Source organism: Rhipicephalus microplus, chromosome 5 (genome assembly GCF_043290135.1).
Source record: "Rhipicephalus microplus isolate Deutch F79 chromosome 5, USDA_Rmic, whole genome shotgun sequence".
Lineage (NCBI taxonomy): Eukaryota > Metazoa > Arthropoda > Arachnida > Ixodida > Ixodidae > Rhipicephalus > Rhipicephalus microplus.
In genome coordinates this window covers 217,207,708-217,235,080 of record NC_134704.1, presented here as the reverse complement: position 1 = coordinate 217,235,080, position 27,373 = coordinate 217,207,708, and the positions used below count along the sequence as shown (strand labels likewise).

The 27,373-nt window shown below is 44.3% G+C and overlaps 1 protein-coding gene and 9 non-coding genes across 21 annotated transcripts in view; 1 reads left to right on the top strand and 9 right to left on the bottom strand.

Moving 5' to 3' along the window:
- The window catches only part of LOC119173521 (complement factor B), a 1,265,978-nt gene that overhangs the window by 331,865 nt on the left and 906,740 nt on the right, over window positions 1–27,373 (bottom strand). For all 12 annotated transcript variants that reach the window (XM_037424323.2, XM_075896490.1, XM_037424324.2 and 9 more), the window contains one exon: window positions 1,681–1,795. In XM_037424323.2, the coding sequence (XP_037280220.2) occupies window positions 1,681–1,795 (115 nt within the window). The remainder of the gene's footprint in view (window positions 1–1,680; window positions 1,796–27,373) is intronic.
- TRNAT-CGU (transfer RNA threonine (anticodon CGU)) lies at window positions 9,262–9,334 on the bottom strand. Its single transcript has one exon. It is a non-coding gene; the product is annotated as a tRNA-Thr (tRNA).
- TRNAT-CGU (transfer RNA threonine (anticodon CGU)) lies at window positions 9,719–9,791 on the bottom strand. The gene has a single exon. It is a non-coding gene; the product is annotated as a tRNA-Thr (tRNA).
- TRNAT-CGU (transfer RNA threonine (anticodon CGU)) lies at window positions 10,176–10,248 on the bottom strand. Its single transcript has one exon. It is a non-coding gene; the product is annotated as a tRNA-Thr (tRNA).
- Window positions 10,633–10,705, bottom strand: TRNAT-CGU (transfer RNA threonine (anticodon CGU)). The gene has a single exon. It is a non-coding gene; the product is annotated as a tRNA-Thr (tRNA).
- On the bottom strand, window positions 11,090–11,162 carry TRNAT-CGU (transfer RNA threonine (anticodon CGU)). The gene has a single exon. It is a non-coding gene; the product is annotated as a tRNA-Thr (tRNA).
- Window positions 11,546–11,618, bottom strand: TRNAT-CGU (transfer RNA threonine (anticodon CGU)). The gene has a single exon. It is a non-coding gene; the product is annotated as a tRNA-Thr (tRNA).
- TRNAT-CGU (transfer RNA threonine (anticodon CGU)) lies at window positions 12,003–12,075 on the bottom strand. Its single transcript has one exon. It is a non-coding gene; the product is annotated as a tRNA-Thr (tRNA).
- On the bottom strand, window positions 12,460–12,532 carry TRNAT-CGU (transfer RNA threonine (anticodon CGU)). The gene has a single exon. It is a non-coding gene; the product is annotated as a tRNA-Thr (tRNA).
- On the top strand, window positions 13,331–13,403 carry TRNAT-CGU (transfer RNA threonine (anticodon CGU)). Its single transcript has one exon. It is a non-coding gene; the product is annotated as a tRNA-Thr (tRNA).

The following is a 27,373-nucleotide window of genomic DNA, read 5'->3' as shown; positions in this document are numbered from 1 at the left end:
TTGTTTGCGGGGAGCATTGTTATCACTTTCTGTTAAGCGCAACGCAGGCCGCGTTTATCTTGCATGCTACGCTGGAACCGTTTGGATCATTCTTGAAACTTTGCATGCTTGACGCGCACATTTTAGTAACTTCTGGAGCTTTAGAAATAAATCGAGAACGCGATATGACGCGTGTATAAAAAGCCGGCGCAGTGCGCCACTAGTCAGTCTTTTCCCGTCGACCGACGACTGTTCACGCCGCTGCTGCTGTGAGTTGTGTTTGGCCTTGTTTTGCTGGGCACAAGTTCGCCCAATAAACAGTTCGCCCTGACTCCTGTGTGCTTCCTCTCAAGTGCTGCGTGGGGGCCCCTGGGGGTTCTTTAGCGTAGTTCTCTAACTGTTGGCACACGAACCCCTATCAGATTGAGATGGTGGGCTAGTTGGTGTGAATACCAAGTGCTTTTTCAGCGCGAAACGACACCACCAGAAAGAATACAACACGCAATGCTGTCCTGTCAACAATTCCGGTCAGTAGAGATCTGTCTTCTTTCTTGTGCTGTTCGTTTGGCTAAAAAATAAATCCCAGCGTTTCGCTTCCGTCTAAACGAGGGTGCGTTTTGCCTTTCTGAACATGGTATAGGTATATGTGGAGCACATATGGAACATGAAGGTGTTTAAGCAAGGCAGACAGATGAACGCCTACTACCAACTGTCTTTTTAGTTTTTTAACACCTAATCTGCCACCTTACTATATTTTAATGTACTATACTTTTGTGACGGCAATATTATCATTTTCTCTTTCTATTTCAATATCGCTAACTGAGCTTTTGGAATTCTAACACCTTTTTGCTGTAATTTTAATGTTTATTTTTTTCTCGTTTATACATTTTATATTGTAACTAGATGCACTATAATGACCTGTGTCACATTGACATGCTGTTATCGAATCTGTTGTTCCCCCGTTTATGCAATTTCGTGGAAAAGGCCCCATAAGGGTACGTAAATTGGGATAACGATGATGACGGTGATGACAAAAGCATCAAGCGAAAAACAGTGCCACTTTTTCACGCATGCATTTCACGCATTTTTCACGCATATGCGTGAAAAATTGACGACTTATATGCAACCAGAAAGCCGTGTATAAAAATAGATAACTCGCATCTATATAGCGCATATATTGTGTCACTGACACATGCTTACCCTTTCCTTGTATTTTAAATGCTTTTAATACCTCCCTCGTCGTTTGATTCCAGCACTTTCGTTTGCGCGACACTTGGCGCACGTAAACATGCAAAACATACGCCAAAGAATGCACACCGTCTGTTCCTACATAAATAAGCAATAGGTGGTAGGCGCTAATCTATCCTTTCATTGCATGCTTAATGTTCCAAGCTTTCTGTCACAAAGAACATAATTAGTGAAAGTGCGCACTAACTCGCGCCCAAATAGCTTCTAGAATACAATTTTTGGGTGAGCAGCTAAATACCCTAGCCACCGTACCGACACCACGTTTTTAGGATGAGGACTGAATAATCTGGTGAAAGCATTAGCACCACAAACGTTTCTTATGTTGACGGTTTTTACTGACAAGTGGTACGAGGGCATAGACGAAATCTGAAAAAAGCGGGACTGTTGTCAGTCCAATTTACCGTGCAATATTTTGGATGTCCTATGGCATAATTACTGAATACTCATATTTACCCGCCCGCAGCCGCAGGTTCCTGGGGGTGAACTCGGTCTTGGCGTCTTTAGAATGCATGCAGTGGGCAGCTGTGAGCACGAACTTCTTATGTATTATAGTACCACCACATAATGCCTGAAAGAAACAATGGGTCAATGAGCACAAGCTAATGTTCATTGCAGGGGTCTGCACACAATGCGCGTTGGTGCACGAAGTATAAATCTGGCAGTCACGCATTGCTGAGCCTTTATTGTCATTGTTTTAATTGTAACGTTAAAATCCACTGAACACATAATCTCGCAAACACTTTTTGGTATCATAGACTAGCGCGGTATTTGTGGAACCAATTTTGTGACATACTAGCGTAATCGATCAAGTGTTCAACACTCAACAACAGTGACGGACGATCAACAGTGACGATCAACAGTGACGGAGGACCACAAATAAAAAAAAAGATGAATAACTGAAACAGGAAATAACCACAGAAAAATATTGACCTATGCAATTGTAACTTCTAATAATTGGGCATAAGGTACTTCATCGCAACAGCAAATTTACTCGCCTGTCTCACGTCAGTCGTATGACGTTCCAAATGAGACCACTGTGATGCAATATAAGCATTCGACCACAGGTGTTTCTGGCAACAGGTAAATTAAAGAAGTTCACTGCTGATCTTGTGCAGCGCGCAGGTAACGCGAAAGTGCTTGGTAAAAATGGCCCATCATTTTTCATTAGTCTTTGCACTATATCGGCAACACTGGATAGAGACATGAACATATTCCAGTGGTAGTATACGTATTTGTTGAAACAGTTGTATTGTATTATCTCGTATGAGAACGTAATAATTTATATTACAATCTTGTCTAGGTGGAAAATACACTTGGTATGGGTTTTATCTGTACTGCCTCATGATGCTATGCAGCTGTTCAAGTGACTGTGGACCAGTGCGAAATCTTGAATGCAAAAAATTGTTGCATTAAAACAATCAGGTGCTTTTAGTAGCGATTGACAACCACATGCTAGCTTGGAACATATTTTCTATGTTCATATTCGGGTAAAACATGACCTCTACGTGCTTAAAGATGGCTGCTCGTGGGAGTAGTGCAATATCTTGAACAAAGGTTGAGCTTGCAAATTGAAGTTGCTTTTTTCTAGAGTGAAATATTATGTATTCAGTTTTATCTGTCTTGATATTTTGGTGGCTACGTTCGAACCCAAAGTATACCTCCTAAAAGAAAGGCGAGACGGGAAAGATGGAAACTTGCGATAAAAATTCGTGAACAGAGCGTGAGTGCTGGAACTCCAACACCCTCTTCTCCCATACTCCAATTTTGAGCCATGTGGCACCCTACAGTATACTGGCCGAGTAAAGGACACGACACGATCTAGTACTACTCGTTGCAGTCGGTCAGATAGGTAGCATTAAAAAAGCTGGTGAAGTTTGACTCGGAAGGCATGGTCTTGATGCTCACATAAAGGGACTCTGCAAGTTTATTGAAGTTTTGTCAGCGTTTAGGACACATCATAATCCAACCAATCACACCGTGAATTTAGTGACACGCTGTGTATTAAGGTCGCTGCAGACAATTATATCATGCCCTCTTTCTCACTCCTGAGATTCCTTCTCTATGCGTGACACGCTGGCACCAAGGGCGATCGCTGAGCTCTCAAGAGCGCACTCCGCGATTTCAGCTTTGCCTAGTCATGACCTCCGACAATGCATGCCATTAGGTAGCGCGCAGTCTTGGAGCCTTTCACCCAGTGCTCCCGACAAGACACTTGCCGTCTGGCAACAGAAACGAATATTGCTGAGTGGTGGATATTTGCTCCAAAAGGTGCCGCCACTCCACCAGCTTATCTTATTTAGGTGCATTCCACCGCCAATCAGATGAGTAGACTGGGTTATGTCGCACCGCTAGAGGATGTCGCACTGTGAAACGGCGATTGAAAACGCGTTTGGCTGAGACTAACTTACCTGCAGTGATTCGCAGCTTTAAAGCAAGGTATTATATCTCACAGTTTTCGCAGATAACCTAAATCAGTCTGCAAATGAGCCTTCGTACTTTCTCTACTGGCCCAATGTGCTTGTACATAAGTTCAAAAGCCGTTTCAGGGTACCTTCAGCATAAAGTTGCGCTTGGTGACATCGAAATACATCCTTATATCTAGGAAAATCACGACGGCGCTCCCTCCGTCGTTGAAGGCGTTGCTGGCTTCTTGGGATGATACCAAAATTACAGTAGATGCATATTATTGTTTGCGCTAGCCGTGCTGAATTGAGCAATTTGAATATAGTATGAAAAATGGGGGTACCCTTAAGCTTCGCCTTTAAGAGTTGAACGCGATAGCAAAATCCAGCTCATAGTGCACACTTCATTCACTAAGTGCACACTTATTAATAGGTTTTGTTACATACACATACATACAAACACAAACAAACACACGCACAACCACGCACACAGTAGCTCGCACCAGCGTGTACTCGCGAATGGTACATACAGGTTTTTTATGTAAATCAAGAGTCGCATAGCCTCCAAGATACACGCCGCACGCTCACCATCTCGGAGGCCATAAAGAGTCTCACAATACCTCACAAATATCAGCACATTATCTAGCGTTTGCTGTTTGCTTGATCAACGCCTCTGAAAAGGCATGATATGTTTTTCGCTAGATGGACGTGGATGTCCATCTACGCGATAGAAATAACATGTCGATAAAAATCCAAAGGCGATAGAAATAACATGTCGAATTACCGGCCTGTGTCCATTCTGCCAGTCCTACCGAAGGCATTAGAAAAACTAATATTAAAAAGGCTGACTAATTTTGAAAGGAAGTTTCAGTTGCTTCATGACTCGCAGTATGGTTTCCGCAAAGGCTTCAGTACAGAATATGCTCTCATGGCACAGAAAGAGTACATTTATCAGCGATTCGAACAGGGAAACGTTGTGTTGGGGTTGTTCGTAGATTTTACGAAAGCTTTTGACCACATTAACCACAAATTACTTATAGAAAAAGTGGAACGGTACGGTATTCGGGGAACGTTGGGATCATTAATACAGTCTTATTTGCAACACCGTAATCAGATTGTTAGCCTGGGTGGTTGCAATTCCAATTCTTTGTCAATCGTTGCAGGAGTTCCACAGGGAAGCATTTTGGGACCTTTCCTCTTCAATATTTACAATAATGATATCGTGAACATCTCCTCTAACGTGAAATTTATAATATATGCAGATCATACGAATATGTTTTCAACAGGAAAATCAGTTTTTTCAACACATGCAACACATGCAACACATGCAAATCTACTGCTCATTAGATGAGAAAAATGGACAAGAGAAAACGGTCTAAAAATAAATGTTGCAAAGACTAAGGCGATGGTATTTCATGCTAAAAATAAAGCGGAAATCGTAAAACAAACAATCTTTTTGAATTCCACCCCTGTCGAGATAGTCCCTTCTCTTAAAATATTAGGAGTAATATTTCCAGAAACCTTATCATGGGATCACCACATACACTTCTTAGCTACGAAGGTCTCTCAGGTAGTCGGCCTTGTGTACCGAAACAAGCAATTGCTTCCTCGGAATATTTTGTTGTTAATTTACAATACCTTATTTTTACCAAGAATCAATTACTGCCATCTAGTTTGGGCTCCAACTTCTAAAGAAAACATAAACAAACTTCATATGTTGCAAAAAAGGTTTGTACGGGCGGTAGAGAACGTGCCACGTACTTATCATACTCGTTCCTTATTTGAAAAATACAACGTAATGCCAGTAATAAAAATGTATGATTTTCTTCTGTCCAAGAAATATAAGCAAGACATAAAAAACTCTAACCCGTTTTTAAAGCAGTTGGCAGATTCAATACTCAACCAGCCTAAGTATAATACCCGGAAAAATGAAGTGTGGACTGTTCGAACCTTTAGAACCACATACGGTCTTCAATCGTTGGGAAATAAACTTCCAAGGTTACTAAATGAACTTAGGGATAACGAAACTGACTTAGAAAAAATCACCTTTAAACAACTGCGGAATCGTTTCCTCCAGACGTCATGATCACTCGTTTCTGTTACTTGCAATTTTCTAAAGAATGAATTTTTGTATTTTGTTTTTGTTGACGTGCATTTTGTATACTGCTTTTGTGTTTTTTTTCACGATATGTTTCTTGGTGTCTTGTTTGTTTTTTCTGTTTTAGGAAATGAGTATGCATTTGTGGTGTTGCCAAAGCAATAAATTAGGCATATTCTTTTATGATGATTTTTTCTGTGTTCTACAAGGCAAATGCGCCTGTATTTCAGATTGCGAAATTATTTCTTTATAGCATTATATGTACTAATATGTTACACCTGTACAGTGTTGATTGCTCATTTTTGTCGTGTACATGTTTGTATGCTTCGCTCGGATGTATTACGCAAATGCTTCCTTTTTTTAAGGCAAATACGCCAACATTTTTTGCATCGTTTGAAATAGATTTTTTGTTGTTGTTTAAGCATTAGACGTTTCGTTTTATCACACATGTACAGTGATGATTTCTTTCTTGTCATAGACCTGTTTATTTTACGCGTATGATCCCGAATGTTTTTATGAAAGTGTTACCGCTGCTGCGATGTGTTCGGGGAGGGGGAAGGGGGGCCTGCGGCCTTGTCAAGCTGGCATCACGCCAGCTTTTTCTGCAGGTCTCCTGCATCATGTATCCTTGATGCGAAATAAAGTCATTATCATTATTATGTTCACTTTTAGAGCTGTTTGAAAGTTCCTGTGTGTTTTAGCGGTGATGGCTGCACTATCCCGGCTATTTTCGCCGTTGTTCGGGGCTTCCAAGTTGCGCCTACAAATCGCAGAATGAGCCCATTTTCGTCATGACACCTATCAAACGAAATGCGCTGAAGGGGCCCTGTGACACCTTTTCAAGTAATCATGTAAATCAATTCACTAGAAGAGCTTATCGCCTCCCAAATTCAACACCGCAAAAATTTTAAGAATCCGTCACATGGGAGTGGAGTTACAAAGGTTTGCCGCATGCTGCAATTGCACTATCTCTTCTCTCGTGCCGACGAAAGCGCTGGAAGCTAAGCAGGAAAGGGTGGCGGGGGCAAAGAAACTACCGCGCCTCGTGACCTTGAGCACGTCTCTTTTTCTTGGAATGCACGGCTTTTTGAATGTTATCATGTGCACACGCGTGGACGAGTAGCGCCTCCCACGGTGATCTTTGTAACTTGCTTTTTCACTCACGAACGCACAGACAATTTCTCGCTCACAACCAACGGGGCCGACGGCGGTATTTCTGCGACACAAGTTCCCTGATGCCATCGCGTTAATACAATATTAACAATGCGATCCACATGCTTGACTATTTGCAACATAACTTTTACAGCGAAACCTGTTATGAGATCAAAATTCGGGTCACGCGCGGCACCATAGTTCTCTGCCGCCACCATCCGTGTCCGTAATCACTGTCGCACGAAATATAAGCAAAATATTTAGTACCAAGGACACAGGTGGGCTCGAACTTGGGTCTGCTGCGTGCCAGCCCGGTATTCCACCATTGAGTCACGCCGGTGTTTGGGGCTTGCTCGCAAACTTGCCTTAGGTAGGCTCGATGTCAGGAAAGCAACAGCGTTAATATGAGTAATGAACTGTTTTAGAACAGCAAAAGAACAAACAGGCGTCACAAACTGCGAATAGCCTAATGAGTGGGTCGTTCAATGCTACAACCAATTACAAAAGCTTCTTGTTGATCACCTATTACCTGTGGTGCAAAGCCACTTCAAGCATGATTTCTCACCGTCGTCAGCCACTTCATGAAATAATGGTCAAAATGTCTTGCACGTGTTTAGCTGATATCACGCTTCTTAGAAGATTCACGAAGGATAGCATAGCAAATGCCAGCCTAATACCTAGAAATTATTATTATAATCAATGCTGTAGTGGGTATCCAGCAACTGTGCTTGCAGCAGCTACCCAATAAGTGTTTAAAAAAAGCTCTGAAAGACCGCTCTTTTCGCTTTCGCTGTGACTGTGCCATGCCTGCCACGCAGGCCTGGCGTTTTTGATGCTCCACATGATTTAAAACTGCAGCTTTACAAAACACTAATACGCTCTAAACTAAAATACGCCACAGTCGTATAAGTTGTACCCACCAATAATACTTTGGAAACTTCCCTTCAACTTGTTCAAAATGCCTCAGTTCGTTTCATACCGTCTACTTATGAAAGAACCACGAGCATTAAAACCATGGGAACTTCTCCTGCACTGCCTTCTTTACATATAGTAGAAGAGTATCCCGTTTAATAAAGTTTCACAAGATGTATCACCATCCCTTCCTGCATGATCAGCGACTAATTCGAGCTCAGCTGCGGCGGCCGCATTTTCGGTGGAGGCGAAAATGATGTAGGCCCTTGTGCAAAGATTTGGGTGCACGGTCAAGAACCACAGGCGTTAGAAATTTTCGTAGCACTCCACTATGGCGTCTCTCATAATCTGTTGGTTTCGGGACGTTCAACTCTACATATAAATCAATCAAGCTACTACTGCGTCTTCAGCACATATCCTGCCGTATTGATCACCAAGACAAAGTAGGTATCCTTTAATTCAACACAAAACCTTTCTTCAATTTTGCCTCTTACATCAAAAGAGAAGAACAGACTTCCTGGTGACATCGTTGCAATTAGTGATAACCACTTGTTTCGTGATGGATTAGCTAACGTTGTACAATTAGGCTTTTGTTGCATAAGCTAACATTGTATGATTACGGTTTGTGTCGTAAAAGCTAGTATGTACTACTATATAAATTGTGGGAACCACGCGCACCGGCTATTCAGAGATAGCCGGTACACCTGCGCTCGTCAAAAAGGTCAGCCTGCGCGCTGCCCAGGAGAAAATGGCCTTGGCCGCCCCGACGAATGGTTGCTGTCACCAGCACTGCCCGATTGTTGCTACCCGAAATCATGGTCGCTGAATAGCAGCGCCGTGTCCCTGGGCTGACCATACCGTATGTCGTGTTTAGTCTAATATATTGTTGCTGTTTGAAAACTTGATATCTTCGTTATCCTTGCTTTACCTGTGAAAAGGACGCCAAAAGCCTACTATTCACGATTGCCGTCCAACGTGGTTCTCACTCACGCTCATAAGAAGGGCACATCTGCCGTAGGCCCGGTCCTTTTTCTTTGGTTGCTGAGTTTCCGTGTGGCAAGTGGAGATAATTCTTTTTGTACGCGTGCTTTTTGTGGCACGGCGCTTTTTCTCCCCATGACACATGCAAATGGAAAGCAGCTTTGATCCGAGACCATTGTGATCATCGGCAGCTAGGAAGATTCCTCTCTCCCGCCGGTGGAACAGCTGCTGGCGCTGCATCTGGACGCATTTCGGCGTGTCGCTGAGTTGTGCAACCTATATATATATATATATATATATATATATATATATATATATATATATATATATAAGGGAAAGAAGTGTATACCTAAGGGCTCGTTTTTCCGTGTTTTTTAACACAATATTAATGAGATATAACAGACAGTAATGCCAAGGAATGTACAGGGGAAGTTATTAAGATCAATGGAATGTAAATAAGAAGAAAGAAAAGTGGATGAAAAAATTACCAACTGTGAGCAGGAATCGAACCTACGACCTTCGAATTACGCGTTCGATGCTCTAACCACTGAGCTATCACAGCGGCCCTCCCTCCATCCACTTTTTTGGGTTTATCTGTGAATTTAGAAGTAGGAGCGACAGTCAGCGCCATCTATAAGCCAAACAACGAGTGTGAAAACACTCTTATGCGCATGTTTGGCGTCACGTAGCACGTGAACTTATTATGAGTGGGCAGCTGATTAATTGTCCCTCTTATACAACCTAAACACACCAAGTCTGCCAGTACGAGACCCTCGTTCAATGAAATAAGGGAAAGAAGTGTATACCTAAGGGCTCGTTTTTCCGTGTTTTTTAACACAATATTAATGAGATATAACAGACAGTAATGCCAAGGAATGTACAGGGGAAGTTATTAAGATCAATGGAATGTAAATAAGAAGAAAGAAAAGTGGATGAAAAAATTACCAACTGTGAGCAGGAATCGAACCTACGACCTTCGAATTACGCGTTCGATGCTCTAACCACTGAGCTATCACAGCGGTCCTCCCTCCATCCACTTTTTTGGGTTTATCTGTGAATTTAGAAGTAGGAGCGACAGTCAGCGCCATCTATAAGCCAAACAACGAGTGTGAAAACACTCTTATGCGCATGTTTGGCGTCACGTAGCACGTGAACTTATTATGAGCGGGCAGCTGATTAATTGTCCCTCTTATACAACCTAAACACACCAAGTCTGCCAGTACGAGACCCTCGTTCAATGAAATAAGGGAAAGAAGTGTATACCTAAGGGCTCGTTTTTCCGTGTTTTTTAACACAATATTAATGAGATATAACAGACAGTAATGCCAAGGAATGTACAGGGGAAGTTATTAAGATCAATGGAATGTAAATAAGAAGAAAGAAAAGTGGATGAAAAAATTACCAACTGTGAGCAGGAATCGAACCTACGACCTTCGAATTACGCGTTCGATGCTCTAACCACTGAGCTATCACAGCGGCCCTCCCTCCATCCACTTTTTTGGGTTTATCTGTGAATTTAGAAGTAGGAGCGACAGTCAGCGCCATCTATAAGCCAAACAACGAGTGTGAAAACACTCTTATGCGCATGTTTGGCGTCACGTAGCACGTGAACTTATTATGAGCGGGCAGCTGATTAATTGTCCCTCTTATACAACCTAAACACACCAAGTCTGCCAGTACGAGACCCTCGTTCAATGAAATAAGGGAAAGAAGTGTATACCTAAGGGCTCGTTTTTCCGTGTTTTTTAACACAATATTAATGAGATATAACAGACAGTAATGCCAAGGAATGTACAGGGGAAGTTATTAAGATCAATGGAATGTAAATAAGAAGAAAGAAAAGTGGATGAAAAAATTACCAACTGTGAGCAGGAATCGAACCTACGACCTTCGAATTACGCGTTCGATGCTCTAACCACTGAGCTATCACAGCGGCCCTCCCTCCATCCACTTTTTTGGGTTTATCTGTGAATTTAGAAGTAGGAGCGACAGTCAGCGCCATCTATAAGCCAAACAACGAGTGTGAAAACACTCTTATGCGCATGTTTGGCGTCACGTAGCACGTGAACTTATTATGAGCGGGCAGCTGATTAATTGTCCCTCTTATACAACCTAAACACACCAAGTCTGCCAGTACGAGACCCTCGTTCAATGAAATAAGGGAAAGAAGTGTATACCTAAGGGCTCGTTTTTCCGTGTTTTTTAACACAATATTAATGAGATATAACAGACAGTAATGCCAAGGAATGTACAGGGGAAGTTATTAAGATCAATGGAATGTAAATAAGAAGAAAGAAAAGTGGATGAAAAAATTACCAACTGTGAGCAGGAATCGAACCTACGACCTTCGAATTACGCGTTCGATGCTCTAACCACTGAGCTATCACAGCGGCCCTCCCTCCATCCACTTTTTTGGGTTTATCTGTGAATTTAGAAGTAGGAGCGACAGTCAGCGCCATCTATAAGCCAAACAACGAGTGTGAAAACACTCTTATGCGCATGTTTGGCGTCACGTAGCACGTGAACTTATTATGAGCGGGCAGCTGATTAATTGTCCCTCTTATACAACCTAAACACACCAAGTCTGCCAGTACGAGACCCTCGTTCAATGAAATAAGGGAAAGAAGTGTATACCTAAGGGCTCGTTTTTCCGTGTTTTTAACACAATATTAATGAGATATAACAGACAGTAATGCCAAGGAATGTACAGGGGAAGTTATTAAGATCAATGGAATGTAAATAAGAAGAAAGAAAAGTGGATGAAAAAATTACCAACTGTGAGCAGGAATCGAACCTACGACCTTCGAATTACGCGTTCGATGCTCTAACCACTGAGCTATCACAGCGGCCCTCCCTCCATCCACTTTTTTGGGTTTATCTGTGAATTTAGAAGTAGGAGCGACAGTCAGCGCCATCTATAAGCCAAACAACGAGTGTGAAAACACTCTTATGCGCATGTTTGGCGTCACGTAGCACGTGAACTTATTATGAGCGGGCAGCTGATTAATTGTCCCTCTTATACAACCTAAACACACCAAGTCTGCCAGTACGAGACCCTCGTTCAATGAAATAAGGGAAAGAAGTGTATACCTAAGGGCTCGTTTTTCCGTGTTTTTTAACACAATATTAATGAGATATAACAGACAGTAATGCCAAGGAATGTACAGGGGAAGTTATTAAGATCAATGGAATGTAAATAAGAAGAAAGAAAAGTGGATGAAAAAATTACCAACTGTGAGCAGGAATCGAACCTACGACCTTCGAATTACGCGTTCGATGCTCTAACCACTGAGCTATCACAGCGGCCCTCCCTCCATCCACTTTTTTGGGTTTATCTGTGAATTTAGAAGTAGGAGCGACAGTCAGCGCCATCTATAAGCCAAACAACGAGTGTGAAAACACTCTTATGCGCATGTTTGGCGTCACGTAGCACGTGAACTTATTATGAGCGGGCAGCTGATTAATTGTCCCTCTTATACAACCTAAACACACCAAGTCTGCCAGTACGAGACCCTCGTTCAATGAAATAAGGGAAAGAAGTGTATACCTAAGGGCTCGTTTTTCCGTGTTTTTTAACACAATATTAATGAGATATAACAGACAGTAATGCCAAGGAATGTACAGGGGAAGTTATTAAGATCAATGGAATGTAAATAAGAAGAAAGAAAAGTGGATGAAAAAATTACCAACTGTGAGCAGGAATCGAACCTACGACCTTCGAATTACGCGTTCGATGCTCTAACCACTGAGCTATCACAGCGGCCCTCCCTCCAACCACTTTTTTGGGTTTATCTGTGAATTTAGAAGTAGGAGCGACAGTCAGCGCCATCTATAAGCCAAACAACGAGTGTGAAAAGGTATACACTTCTTTCCCTTATTTCATTGAACGAGGGTCTCGTACTGGCAGACTTGGTGTGTTTAGGTTGTATAAGAGGGACAATTAATCAGCTGCCCGCTCATAATAAGTTCACGTGCTACGTGACGCCAAACATGCGCATAAGAGTGTTTTCACACTCGTTGTTTGGCTTATAGATGGCGCTGACTGTCGCTCCTACTTCTAAATTCACAGATAAACCCAAAAAAGTGGATGGAGGGAGGGCCGCTGTGATAGCTCAGTGGTTAGAGCATCGAACGCGTAATTCGAAGGTCATAGGTTCGATTCCTGCTCACAGTTGGTAATTTTTTCATCCACTTTTCTTTCTTCTTATTTACATTCCATTGATCTTAATAACTTCCCCTGTACATTCCTTGGCATTACTGTCTGTTATATCTCATTAATATTGTGTTAAAAAACACGGAAAAACGAGCCCTTAGGTATACACTTCTTTCCCTTATTTCATTGAACGAGGGTCTCGTACTGGCAGACTTGGTGTGTTTAGGTTGTATAAGAGGGACAATTAATCAGCTGCCCGCTCATAATAAGTTCACGTGCTACGTGACGCCAAACATGCGCATAAGAGTGTTTTCACACTCGTTGTTTGGCTTATAGATGGCGCTGACTGTCGCTCCTACTTCTAAATTCACAGATAAACCCAAAAAAGTGGATGGAGGGAGGGCCGCTGTGATAGCTCAGTGGTTAGAGCATCGAACGCGTAATTCGAAGGTCGTAGGTTCGATTCCTGCTCACAGTTGGTAATTTCTTCATCCACTTTTCTTTCTTCTTATTTACATTCCATTGATCTTAATAACTTCCCCTGTACATTCCTTGGCATTACTGTCTGTTATATCTCATATATATATATATATACATATATATATATATATATATATATATCGAACGCGTAATTCGAAGGTCGTAGGTTCGATTCCTGCTTACAGTTGGTAGTTTTTTCATCCACTTTTCTTTCTTCTTATTTACATTCCATAAATGTTAATAACTTCCCCTGTACATTCCTTGGCATTACTGTCTGTTATATCTCATTATTATTGTGTTAAAAACACGGAAAACGAGCCCTTAGGTATACACTTCTTTCCCTTATATATATATATATATATATTTATATATATATAACCTTTTTTCTTTTTTTTTGTATTTCTTGTTAATATTTGTCTTCTGTCCCATTCTCTCCTTTCTGTAGAAGCTATAACAAGACACGGAAAAGTGTAAGTATGCTTTGAAAATTAAAATGCCTTGAAAAAGACGGGGCTCCCGTCGAACCGTCCGCTCAATAAATGGTTGTTATGTGAAAGCGCATCTACTTTTGTACTTATAAGTTTGCGGCAACCGAAGTTGATCTGCATATAAGCATTAAATAAATGAATATATATATATATATATATATATATATATATATATATATATATATATATATATGTGTGTGTGTGTGTGTGTGTGTGTGTGTGTGTGTGTGTGTGTGTGTGTGTGTGTGTGTGTGTGTGTGTGTGTGTGTGTGTGTGTGTGTGTGTGTGTGTGTGTGTGTGGGTGGGTGGGTGGGTGGGTGTGTGAAAGTAGATGCGCAGAACGACTGCTTTTTCTGCCGACGTTTCGACGGGAGCCCCGTCTTTTTCAAGGCATATTATTTACACATGTTCGGTTTCTTCTTATAGCCTGTCGAGACAGAAGGGAAGGGGTCAAAATAAAAGTGAAAAGATAAAAGACAAAACAACGAAACGGGGGAAGAAACGTTAAAAAAATATAGAAAATCTCGGAGAAGAAGCAAGACCGACACGGCGGAATTAGAGAGGGGCAGCATCTCAACAGAGTAGGGCGGAGGTAGACGAGCAATGTCACCATTGTCAACAATACCTCCCCCGCACCCACTCTTCCCCAAGTGGGCAGTCTGCCGCCGTTCTTATATTTCACCTTCCCGTGTAATCCGCTGGCGGTTCGTTCCTCTTTAAGTTTAGGACAAATTGATTGGGAGAGCTTAAGCGCTTCGACTGCGTGCTGGTTGCGCCGGGAGGAATGAAAAAGCCGGAAATTGAGGCGCCGCCAACGATATTCATTATATGCAATGGCTCCCGTCAGTGAAGGAACAGAAAATTTGCGTTAAAAAGGGGGGGGGGGGGCGGTACAACATCCGGGACCGCTTATTTGTGCGTTCCGGCTGTGCTTGAAGAGGCAAACCATTTCTATATTGTCAGATGCATAAGATAAAAACGTTGTTAGCAGATAACAGTATCGTCGTAATGACAACGGACAGGTTAGAGAGAAGCGTTTGCGTCTTTTAGTGGTCGTAACGCTGACAGATTGCCTTGATGTTCATTTTTTCCGTATTTTACCGTGTTTAATTTGTAGATAAAATAAGATTCCCGTTGGTCCCGTTCTCCGATTGTTCGAAAATTGTTTTCTAATAGTGTATCCTTGATGTCATCAAAGCTGTGGTCTTTTATTGTGCTGTGTTTTGAAAGTGGAAGGCCTGGAAGGGATCGTACATGTGCCCGGTGGTTGTTGAGTCTAACTTTAAACAGAGTGTCTGTCTGGCCCACGTATTGCTTGTTCCATACGCCACATTCCAGGAGGTATATGACGTTGTTTGAGTCACGGTCTAATGCACCTCTTATACTGTGCTTAAAATACGAGTGGGTGCTTTTCATCACAGTCGTTGTCTGCATGTGTTTGCATACCTTGCATCTGGTTTTTCGGCAAGGGTGGCACCTTATTTGAGATTTTACGCCTATCTTTGAATTTATTAAACAATACTTATATTTTTCAGCCATCTGTATGCCACACAAGAAGCTGAAGTGAAAATTTTGGATAGTCGCACGCTCTGTTCCAATATGTTAAAGTGTTGTCTTAGAACCTTGTTTATGTTTGGTGGGTTGCTCGTGAAAGTTAATAGCAAGTTTTCACACACACACACACACACACACACACACACACAAACACACACACACACACACACACACACACACACACACACACACACACACTATATATATATATATATATATAACGTATGAAGCGATGCTTGGTAGAGGCAGAGAAGAAAGAAGTGCAGAATGGAATAAACATGGCGTATGAGCCAGGCCACGTCTTCCACATCTAGCGTCACACGAGTCGACAGGATGAACATCTCCCAGCCGCTCAATCAGTGTCTCATCATCGACGCAGTTCTCCACAAGACTCCCTGACCATACATCGACTACGGAATCATCTCCTGGCCGCACACAGCGACCAGCACCATGCCAGAATCATCGACTGACCTTCCCTCCCAAAGTACACCGGAGGAGCGGACGATGGACCTGTACAGAACTGCTTCGACCTGTTCGAGCTCCACGCAACCGCTGCATTATGGTCAGAACGGGAGATGGTCGCCAATTTTACCGACTACGTCTCCGGTAAGGCCTTCAAATTCTACCTCACCCACATATTTTAAAACGACGAGTCATGAGAAAATATAAAACGAGAAATGATCGTTTGGTTTGAAGAATACAATGACGACTACGACGAAGACTTGCTTGTAACCCACCATCCACAGACAACCTCACTCGGTCGTCACAGTCAAAAGCAGCCTTCACAAATTGACTCCTCAAGTGCATATAAATCAAACGCTCACCGTTTGCCTTGTATGGACACCGTGTCCACAATAAGCGAACTGTCGACGCATCGAAAAACTACCCAACCCCGCGATGAAGACTCGAGAAGGTGTTTCTCATCACAAGACTTTATTTCTATGGTTCAGCAGACTGTGCAGATTGAGCCTAGTAATGCCACGTCACCTGTGGTATTCTCATCCAGAGCTCACCAATCCAAGTACCGAAAGAATGCAGAAGTAATACAAACATCAAACCTTGCTCGCAGCTGCCTGTCAGAAGCTTCCTACAGGACTACCTTACCGGAGCCTATAAAGAGCATTTTAGCAATGATGGCGCATTACCAACTATGCCCGACCAGCAAGACACCAGCTCACAATACATCAGCTGTTTACGGGACATACTAACTTTCAAAAGAAGTGAATGCCCAATTCAGAAAGGGGCTCCGCTACAGCCATCTTCCGAGGAACATCAGCATAACAAGTAAAGCCAAGTTTACAAACACATGCGACCACAAAAGAGACTTCAACAAAGGAATAGACGAACGTGATATTCAACGGAAGTGCGTTCACCGATTGAAAAAAATCTAAAAATAAGATCTCCAAACCAAAGGTCATTTGAAGACGTCAGAGACTTTCGCACAAAAAAAAAAGCCGCCAGAGACGCTCCCTGCGCCGGCTATTACAACCACTGCAACACCACAGAAAACGCCGAGAAAGACGCGGAAGCACTACTTGCAAACCGCAAGCACTCCGGCACTCTCGTACAATCTGTCGAGAAGCACGCACGCAAGAAGCATCAGGATTTCACTATGCACGACGCGAAATACAACCCCGACGACTTCCGAGCTGCCGATGCAACAAGAACGCCCAACTTTGGCCGTTCTCCGCAGCTGCTGAAGCCGTGTCATGGTCAGTGCAGTTGCGCAGGACGCGGTTATATTCTTCAGAACGCCACAGTCAGCCTCGCCCACCATAACTCCTACGTTAACCGGACTGCTGCACTCCTCTCTGAAGTCTCTGAAAGTTTACGGAACTTTCCTGGAGCACAGAAGAAATTGTGAATTTTGATATTTATGGCTTTTCAACCTCTCCTAGTTTACTTGTTCTTGTTCATAATTCATGCCTTCTTTCGGGGGGAGGGGGAATCGTGCGACGTATGAAGCGATGGTTGGTAGAGGCAGAGTAGGAAGAAGTGCAGAATGGAATAAACGTGGCGTATGAGCCAGGTGAGGTCTCCAACATCCAGCTTCATATATATATACATCTATATATATATATATATATATATATATATATATATATATATATATATATATATATATATGTTCATTCATTTAATGCTTATATGCAGATCAACTTCGGTTGCCGCAAGATTATAAGTACAAAAGTAGGTGCGCTTTCACATAACAACTATTTATTAAGCCGATGGTTTGACGGGAGCCCCGTCTTTTTCAAGGCATTTGATTTTTCAAGGCATACTTACACTGTTTCGTGTCTTCTTGTAGCTTCTAGAGAGAGGAGAGAATGGGACAGAACAAAAATATGAACAAAAAATACAAAAAAAGAAAAGGAGGAAGAAAGGTTAGAAAGAAGCGGGAGAGACACGGCGGGATTAGGAATAACAGGAACTCAACAGAGTAAGATGAACGTTAACGAGCAATGTCTCCTTTGTCTACAATACCTCCCACGCACCTACCCTTCCCCCAAGTGGACACTGTGACTACCGTTTTTGTATTTTACCTACTGGTGCAATCCGCTGGCGATTTGCCCTCCTTGGATGTTTACGACAAATCGGTAGGAAGAGCTTAAACGCTTGAAGCGTATGTTGATGGCGTCAGAAGATAGGAAAGAGTCTGTAATTTTGGCGCCGCCATCAATAGTCATTATATGCATTTGCCCCTGTCAGCGAAGGAAAAGAAGAAGAAGAAGAAAAGAAAAAAAGGGAGGATTGTACGACATTCAGGACCATTTTTCTGTGCGTTCCCGCTGTGCTTAAAGCAGAAAATCAAATTTATATTGTCAGATGCATACGCTTACAGCTTTGTTAGGGGGAAATAATAGTGTCGCGATGCGAGGCTAGGGGCAGAGGACTGATTAGAGAGCAGCGTTTGCGTCTATTAGTGATCGTGATGCTGACAGAGTGCTGGGTGTTCTTTTATTTTTTTTATCGCGTTGATTTTGTAGATAAAGTAAGATTCCCGTTGTTCCCATTCTCTGGTTGTTAGAAAATTGTTTTCCGATAGTGTAACCCTGATGTTATCAAAGCTGTGGTCTTTTATTGTTCTGTGTTTTTAAAGTGGAAGGCCTGGCAAGGAACGTACATGAGCCCGATGGTTGTTCAATATAATTCTAAACGGAGTGTCTGTCTGGCCCACGTCTTGCTTGTTACATACCCAACATTCCAGAAGGTATGTGACGTTATCCGAGTCGCAGTCCAGTGCACCTGTTATCCTGTGCTTAAAATTCGATTAGATGCTTTCCGATATGATATGTGTGGTTTAGCGTCCCCAAACCACCATATGATTATGAGAGACGCCGTAGTGGAAGGCTCCGAAAATTTCGACCACCTGGGGTTCTTTAACGTGCACCTAAATCTGCGCACACGGGCCTACAACATTTCCGCCTCCATCGCAAATGCAGCCACCGCAGCAGAGATTCGAACCCGCGCCCTGCCGGTCAGCAGCCGAGTACCTTAGCCACTAGACCACCGCGGCGGGGCTTAGATGCTTTCCACCACTGTCGTTGTCTTCTTGTGTTTGCATACTTTGCATCTGCTTTTCCCGCTAGGGCGACGCCCTGTTTGAGGTTTCACGCCTATCTTTGAATTTCTGAATTTTGAAAACGGTCCTTTATACTTTTCGGCCGCCTGTATACCACACAAGGTGGAGAAGTGAAAATTTCGGATAGTCGCACGGTCTGTTCCAATATGCGAAAGTGTTTTTTCAGGACCTTGGTAATGTTCGGTGGGTTGTTCGTGAAAGTTAATAGCAAATTTTTTTACTGTGCTGGTCGGCATCTTCTTGGTGGTGTAGAAGAGTCTCGTGGTCCAGATTTTCCGCATTTTTGATGGCGTCATCAATGATAGCTGGTGGGTATTCTTGATGAAGGAGTACTTCGCGCATATGAGTGCTGTTTTTGAGGAAGCGCGGGAGCAGATTGGTCGGAAATGGTGTGCTTGGGAATAGGGAATGCTGATCTTGCACTGTCACGGGTGGCAGCTTTTGAAGTGAAGGTATTGTTGCCTGTTCATAGGTTTTCTGTATACGTTAGTTACCAACGCACTATCGTCCATTCAAATAACTACACCAAGGAAGCTACTTCAGTGTTAGCGTAGGAGTGTGTGAAATAAATGATGGCGTCCACTTGGTTAAAAGCCCTTACGAATTTCAGCAGCTCGTTTTTCGGATGTGTCCAAATCATGAATCTACCGTCTGAACACCATTAGTAGATTAAAGGTTGAATATCACAAGATGAAAGAAAATGGTACTCGATATGGTGCATCAATATGTCAGCGTAGTTTGGAGCCGCCATTGTACCCATTGCCATGCCACTGATTTGAAGAATGTACTCATTGTTAAATTCAAAGCTGTTCAACTCGAGTACAAGTCTGTTTAAGATTTCAATTACTTTTTTCGCTTGAATATGCGATAGGGTTGTGGGTACCATACGATTCAACAAGTGCCCTTACACCATCGTCGTGAGGGATATTTGCGTAGAGTGAATTAACATCTAATGTAATGAGGAATGCACCACCTGGAATTTTCACGTCTGATATTTCCCGAAGGAAATGGTCTGTGCTACGCAAGAAGGGTTCATGTGTGGGTGGTATGCCTTTGATTAAAGAGTCAATATAACTGGAAATGCGTTCCGCTAATGCTCCCGTACCTGATATAATGGATCTGCCAGAGCTTCCCTTTTTATGAATCTTCGGCAGCATGCAAAAACGACCAGGCACCGAATATACCGTAGCAAGTTTCCTTTGAAGCTTTGAATCAATGACGCCTTTACGCTTCAGATCGTTTTGGGTTGTCACAATGATCTTTTTGTGCTCGGTGGTATGGTCCTAGTCGAGGTGTTTGTAGAAATGTTTGTCATTTAGTTGTCGCTTGCCTTTCTCGATGTCGTCCGGTTTATTCAGAACAAGAATCGCGCCTCCTTCGTCTGTTGGTTTCATGACGAGATCTTCGTGGTTGCTCAACGCGTATAGTGCCTCTCTTTCTTTCCTTGATATGGTATTCACCCTTGGTTTGTGCACCTTGTACGCATGTATGACATCTTTCTGAACCGCGGCTATATTTAGATCCAGATATCAATCTCTGTTGGCGTCTGGGTACAATGCTATTCAATTACCCCACAAAATAGCGGGTTCTGTTCGGGGGTTTATAGAAAAAATATTTCTCCGATCGTAAATTTCGTGCAAAGTCATCTATGCTTTTAGGATCATGAATTCATCGTACTTTTTATTTTCAGGGCGCAATGTAAGCCCACGTGACAGCACAGTCAGTTCTTCATTGCTAAGTGATTTATCTGAAAGGTTAATAACGTTTGGTTCTTTGGGGTGTGGTGGCAAATCTTTCAGAACGTGAGGTGGCTTTATAATATAGCAGCAGTGGGTATAGCTTGTGGTGAGGCATTGTCCCACACAAATTTCTTTCTCTTAGGTTCTTATATTTCAACTGCTTTTTTGTGCTCAAATACGTCGAGCTTTTTAGCCTCCCAATCCGAAATAGGAAAGTTATTTCCTAAATACCGCTCCTTGTCTTTTAGTGCACTTAGTCTTTCTACAGTCTTCGATGGTGACCTTAGTTAGCTCCTGTGTGGCGTGATCGAGAATTTTGTTCCACTGTTTCATTTCCGTTTGGGAGAATTGTGCATCGATGGTGTTAGCAACAAGCGCAGCCCCTTCAGAGCCGTACGTGCCCGTACATATTCTTCGGGACTACGCACGTGAAGTTCATGCGATATATCTTCGTCAACAACTTTTCTAAGTTTAAGAACATTTGGACCTCTTCTGTGACCTAATTCATGTCAATCGGACTGTGTTTGCTAATTCGCACAGCCAGTACGTCCCTTTGCACAGACGCGGCGAGTAGAACAACAAGATACCCGGAGGTCATACCTGGTTTGGGATGGAGATCCCGCCTGTTGTGTCTCCCGTGAAGAGCTGGCCTTTAGACGACTGCTGTTGGCTGCTGCTGGTTGCTGGTAGCTCTTGGCTAATGTTGGCTGCTCATTTTTTCTGCTTGGTGATGGTTGATTCTGGCCACTGGTTGCTGCTGATTGTGGTACAGCTTGCCGTCGTTATTGGCCCGGATTAACCTTCTTCGCCTTTTTCGGGGTGTGCCTCGTAGATGGGGTCGACAACTGTGGTACACGTGATGGCGGTCGCGCACTCTGTGGTGGGGGTACCGACGGGATCTGCTGGCCTGTAGAAGGGGCAGCGGCTGCTCTTGGAGCCACTTGGTTCTCTTTCTTCCCTTCACTGGCTCAACAGGTGTAGCCGGGATGGTCACGCTGGAGTGCCTGAGAGTAGGATGGCATCTCCCGAAGCTCGTATGCCTCCATCTGTGGTGCGTGGTCTAACCAGTTGTCGATGTAGAGCTGCCGTACGTCGAGGAGGAAGTTGTAGATGTTCCGCGCTAGGAGAGACACTTCGGCCAGGCTCGGGTGTGGACCGTTGGCCGCGAGCACAGTCCATGACGGAAACGCGTCGATACGATGGCTTACATAGAAGACACCTTTTCTCTGATGACACATGTGTCAAGAAAGAGAGGGCGTCCTGAAGTGATGAAACGATGAAACAAATTTGAAACGATAGCATTTACATACATAGGCAAATTTTATCAAATAAAGCGCAGTTAACGGGACAACAAAAGGAGAAACACCCAGGAGAAAATGATTTGTCCTGTGTGTCTACACTATTCTATGGAACAGTTTGGCTTGGAAAAGTCGGCAAGACTTATTTGATAGAATGAAGTGACATGAAAGGGTCAAGAAAAAACAAAAAAGAAGATACACAGGATGAATCATTTCCTCCAGTAAGTCTCTCCTTTTGTTATCACGTTAATTGCGCTCCATTTCTTCAAGTATGCGTCTACATATAACTGCCATCGTTTCAAGTTTGTTTTAATGTGCTACACCCGACTCGCACGAATGTAGCTCGATCTAACACACATTGTTTAGAGGTGTTCAAAAACACCTATAAAAGTAGGGTGTAACGTCTCTTTGCATCGTGAGTTTTTAGGGGGTTTCTAAACATCCAATGAGAGTATAAATGTTTTGCAATATGTATATATATATAAATATATATATATATATATATATATATATATATATATATATATATATATATATATATATATATATATATATATATTATAAAGGGGTTCATTGAATAAAACTAACTGCCTGGTTCAAGAGGCGTCAGTCACTGTCACGATCTCGGCTCTTCGTCGTAGTCGTCTTTCAGGTGCTCCAACTAGATACTGCCTCTTTCCCTCTTCCCCAACACATCTGCCCCGGTGGTGAAGAGGAGCCATCCTGGCGACTCACGGCGAAGCAAGTACAAGGGGATCATTGTAAGGTTTTAAGCGTGTGGACTGTCTCATGACCACGGCATCGTCTGTCATCGTCAGGTGTCACTAGTTCGATGACGTAGTTGACCGGTGACGTGCATTGAACGATGAGGTACGAACCATTGTACTTGGGTGCAAACTTTCGGGAGAGGCCGGGGGACTGGAATGGAACTGAAAGCCATACAAACGAGCCTACAGGGAAGCTGTGAGCAGGCTTGTCTTGGTCAAGTCGTTATTTTTAGAGACCTTGTGTGATGGACGTAAATTACCGCGCTAATTGGCAGCACTCTTCGACACACTGAACAAGTTCGGAGGCTGGGCAGTATTCTGAAGCATCTGGGCGGTAAGTAAGTATCGTGTCAAGCGTAGAAGAGGGCTCACGTCGGTACGGAATGGTCAGAGGATATGTATATAAAGCATAGCACCGAGCGTGCGGTTAAATAAGCGCTCTGAAAAACCGTTTTTCTGTTGGTGATAGCTTTAAGTGGTGCGATGAATAATATTGCACTCACTGAGAAGCTCCTGGATGACTTGCGATAGAAACGCACGCCCACGGTTGCTAAGCAGCTCACGTCGCGCGCCATGGCGAAGGGCAATTGATTGATTGATATGTGGGGTTTAACGTCCCAAAACCACCATATGATTATGAGAGACACCGTAGTGGAGGGCTCCGGAAATTTCGACCACCTGGGGTTCTTTCACGTGCACCCCAATCTGAGCACACGGGCCTACAACATTTCCGCCTCCATCGGAAATGCAGCCGCCACAGCCGGGACTCGAACCCGCGACCTGCGGGTCAGCAGACGAGTACCTTAGCCACTAGATCACTGCGGCGGGGCATGGTGAAGGACAAAGCTACGCAAGATGAACAAGGCGACATCACGAGCAGCAGCGGCTGGTAAAACGGCGGTTTCAGCGTAACGGGTTATGTGGTCAAGGGCCACAATAATCCAGCGATTTCCCGCAGGAGTACAAAGTAGTCGGCCGTAGTGGTCGATGCCGATTCTATCAAACGGCCGAGCTGGACACGGGAATGGTTGTAATTCGCCATAGGCATGACAAGTTGTTTTCCGTCGCTGACACTCAGTGCAGGAGCATATGTACTTGCGAACGTGCGAGTACATTCCCCGCCAGAAAAATTGCTGACGAAGCCGGTCGTATGTTTTCAAGACGAAGCGTGCGCGTTTTGAGGGTCTGCGTGGAAGTACGCGCACATGTTGGAGCGCCAATGGCGAGGTATAACAAGAAGCCATTTCCTACCATCTAGCTGATAGTTGTGACGGTACAACATGGCATCCCGTATTACATAATGGGGAATTTGCCGACGTAGTGCACGAGGTAGCGCTGGCGTGGTGTCACCGAAGACGAGGAGAAAACGTCGATGAGCGAGGCTATCCAAGGGTCCTTGCGTTGTTCCGAAGCCATGTCAGCGGTATCGATGTTGCCGATGGTAGCTTCGGCAAAGGAAACAGGTGCAACGGCTGAAGGAAGGAGCGAACGAGAAAGAGCATCGGCGTTGGTGTGCTTGCGGCTTGAGCGGTTAATGACGTGAATATCAAATTCCTGAAAACGTAGCGCCCAACGTCCAAGCCGGCCCGAAGGATCCTTCAATGAAGCGAGCCAACAGAGTGAATGGTGATCTGTCACTACATCAAATGGGCGTCCATATAGTTAAGGAAGCGATTTTTGTAATGCCCAAACAATGGCCAAACATTCTTTTTTGGAAACCGAGTATTTGTGCTCTGCCTTGGTTAGGGTGCGACTGGCATACGAAACTACATACTCCGAGAAGCCAGGCTTGCGTTGAGCAAGGACAGCGTTAAGTCCTATGCCACTGGCATCCGTGTGCACCTCGGTTGGAGCAGTAGGGTCGAAGTGGCGTAAAATAGGTGGTGAAGTAAGGAGATGGCGTAATGTTGCAAAAGCATTATTGTATGCTGGCGACCAATCAGAGAGGTGTCCATCACCAGAAATCAGCTGTGTCAGGGGTGCGAATATCGAAGCAAAGTTCTTCACAAAGCGGCGAAAGTACGAACACAGTCCTACAAAGCTGCGAAGCGCCTTCACGGTCATAGGCTCCGGGAACTCAGCAACAGCACCAAGCTTCTCTGGGTCTGGAAGGACGCCCTGTTTTGAGACAACGTGGTCATGTATTGTGAGTTTCCCAACTCCAAAGAGGCACTTCTTGATGTTTAGTTGAAGGCCTGCGCTCGTGAGGCAGCTTAAGACTTCACTGAGACGATGGAGGTGGCTGTCGAAATCGGGCAAGAAAACAACGACATCATCCAAGTAGCAAGGCATGTCTTCCATTTTAGCTCACGCAAGACACTATCCATCATCCTTTTGATTATGGCTAGCGCATTACAAAGGCCAAAGGGCATTACATTAAATTCCTATAGCACATCGGGCGCCACAAAAGCAGTTTTCGGACGATCTGATGGTGCCATGGGGACCTGCCAATAACCGGACCGTAGGTCTAGGGATGAGAAGAATTCAGCGCCTTGCAAGCAGTCCAGGGCATCATCAGTGCGCGGCAAAGGGTCTACGTCTTTATTCGTGACTTTGTTTAAACGGCGGTAATCGACGCAAAAGCGAATCGAGCCGCCTTTTTTCTTCACAAGTACCACAGGTGAAGACCAGGGACTGCTGGACGTCTGAATGACGCCACGTTGAAGCACGTTGGCCACTTGCTCGGTGATCGTACGACGCTCAACAGGAGATACACGGTCGGGACGCTGTCACAGAGGCGCTTGGGAGCCGGTGTTAATGTGATGGACAACGGTGTGCGTTCGGCCTAAGGACGTCTGCTGGCAATCGAACGAGCCGCAAAACTAGTGAAGAAGTTCTAGAAGCTTTTCGCGGTGTGGTGCTTCAAGTTCGCCATCAATTGAGGGGCCAAACAAATTATTGTTTTCGTGAACAGTTGAATGGGCAGATGGCTTCAATGCATTAAGCTGCAAATCACTTTCACCATCAAGGTCGAAGATGGAGGAAATGTCTAAGTTTTGGAATGTTCCAATACATTCTCCGCGACGCAAGGTTGTGGGAGACGGCAAGGGATTTGTGACATACAAATTGGTAGCGCCCGCCAAAATATCTAGAACTGCAAATGGCAACGCGAGGCTCTTGCGACTTTGGAATGTTTGGGAAGGCGTAAACAACACTGCAGGCTTAGACACATCGGCCCAAGATACGGGAACAAAGGCTGCGCTAGTCGGTGGTATGTTGATGTCGTCAGCGACAAACAGCTTGTTCAACGGAAATTCCGGAGACGAGGCACACAACGCAGAGAAGGTCACTTCAGCACGAGCACAGCCGATAACCGCATGACTACTAGACAGAAAATCCCAGCTGAGCATCACATCATGAGCACTTGCCTGTAGCACAAGAAATTCAACGGTATACAAAACATCTTGCTGAGAACGCGGGCGGTACAGGCAGCTGATGGTCAAATATGGTGAGCATTGGCAGTACAGAGGGACAACCCCTTCGGCGTCGTGGTAACCTTCCGAAGCATGCGGCAAAGTTTTAAATCAATTACTGAAACGGCAGCACCAGTGTCCACAAGCGCAAGGGTACAGTAACCGTCCACAAAAACGTCGATGACGTTTGTCGGAGAAATGCGAGGTCTTGATTCTTTCGACGACGACCCAGTTCGTGCCTCCGTAACTGCGACATCTAGTTTTCCGCGTCTGAAAGGCAGGGTCGACGGCGCATAGGTGACAGGGAGCGACGTCGGAGAGATGGAGATCGGTGACTGACTGAGGGAGGGCGGTCGGGTGAAGAGGATCCTTACTGACGTGTCGTGTTGTTAAAGCGCCGAGAGTCGTGCGACAATTTAGCATGGTGTCGCTCTGGACGAGAGGGTGGCGGCGGCACAAGCGAGCCACATGTCCTGCGTAACCGCGAGAGTGGCAAATCGGGTGGTTGTCCGTGGTGCGCCACGGATTCGGAAATGCTGCAATCGGCCGGCTGAACGGAACTGGTGATGACCGAACAGGGATCGGTGAGGTAGCATAAGTGAGATGGCAAGGCGCCCTGGCTGCAACGACTTGCGCATACGTCAAGGGTGCGCCTTCCAGAGGTGGTGAACGAGTGAAAGGCAAAGCGTTAGCTACCTCATCTTGTATGACGTGCCTTATGGCTGGGGCCAGGTGATCTGGGGCCAAAGGATGCGTTTGTGCTGGCTCGGGCGCGCTCGATAAAAGGGAGAGCTGCTGAGCGAACTCCTCACGCATGAACTGCTTTATGCGAGCCAACAAGTCGTTCTTGTCTCCGAGAGTCAAGGCCGCGATCGAATCACGTTGTTCCAGAGAGCGCTGTGTTTGGGCGCATTGCTTGCGCAATTCGTCAAAACTCTGACACAAGCTGACGAGTTCGGCAATGGTTTGTGGGTCCTTGACTAACAATATTTGAAATGCGTCACCGCATATGCCCTTCAGGATTTGTTTGATTTTGTCGGCTTCGAGCATTGCTGGGTTTACCCGCTTGCACAAGTCAACAACGTCTTCAATGTAGCTGGTAAAGGTCTCTCCTGGCTGTTGAGCG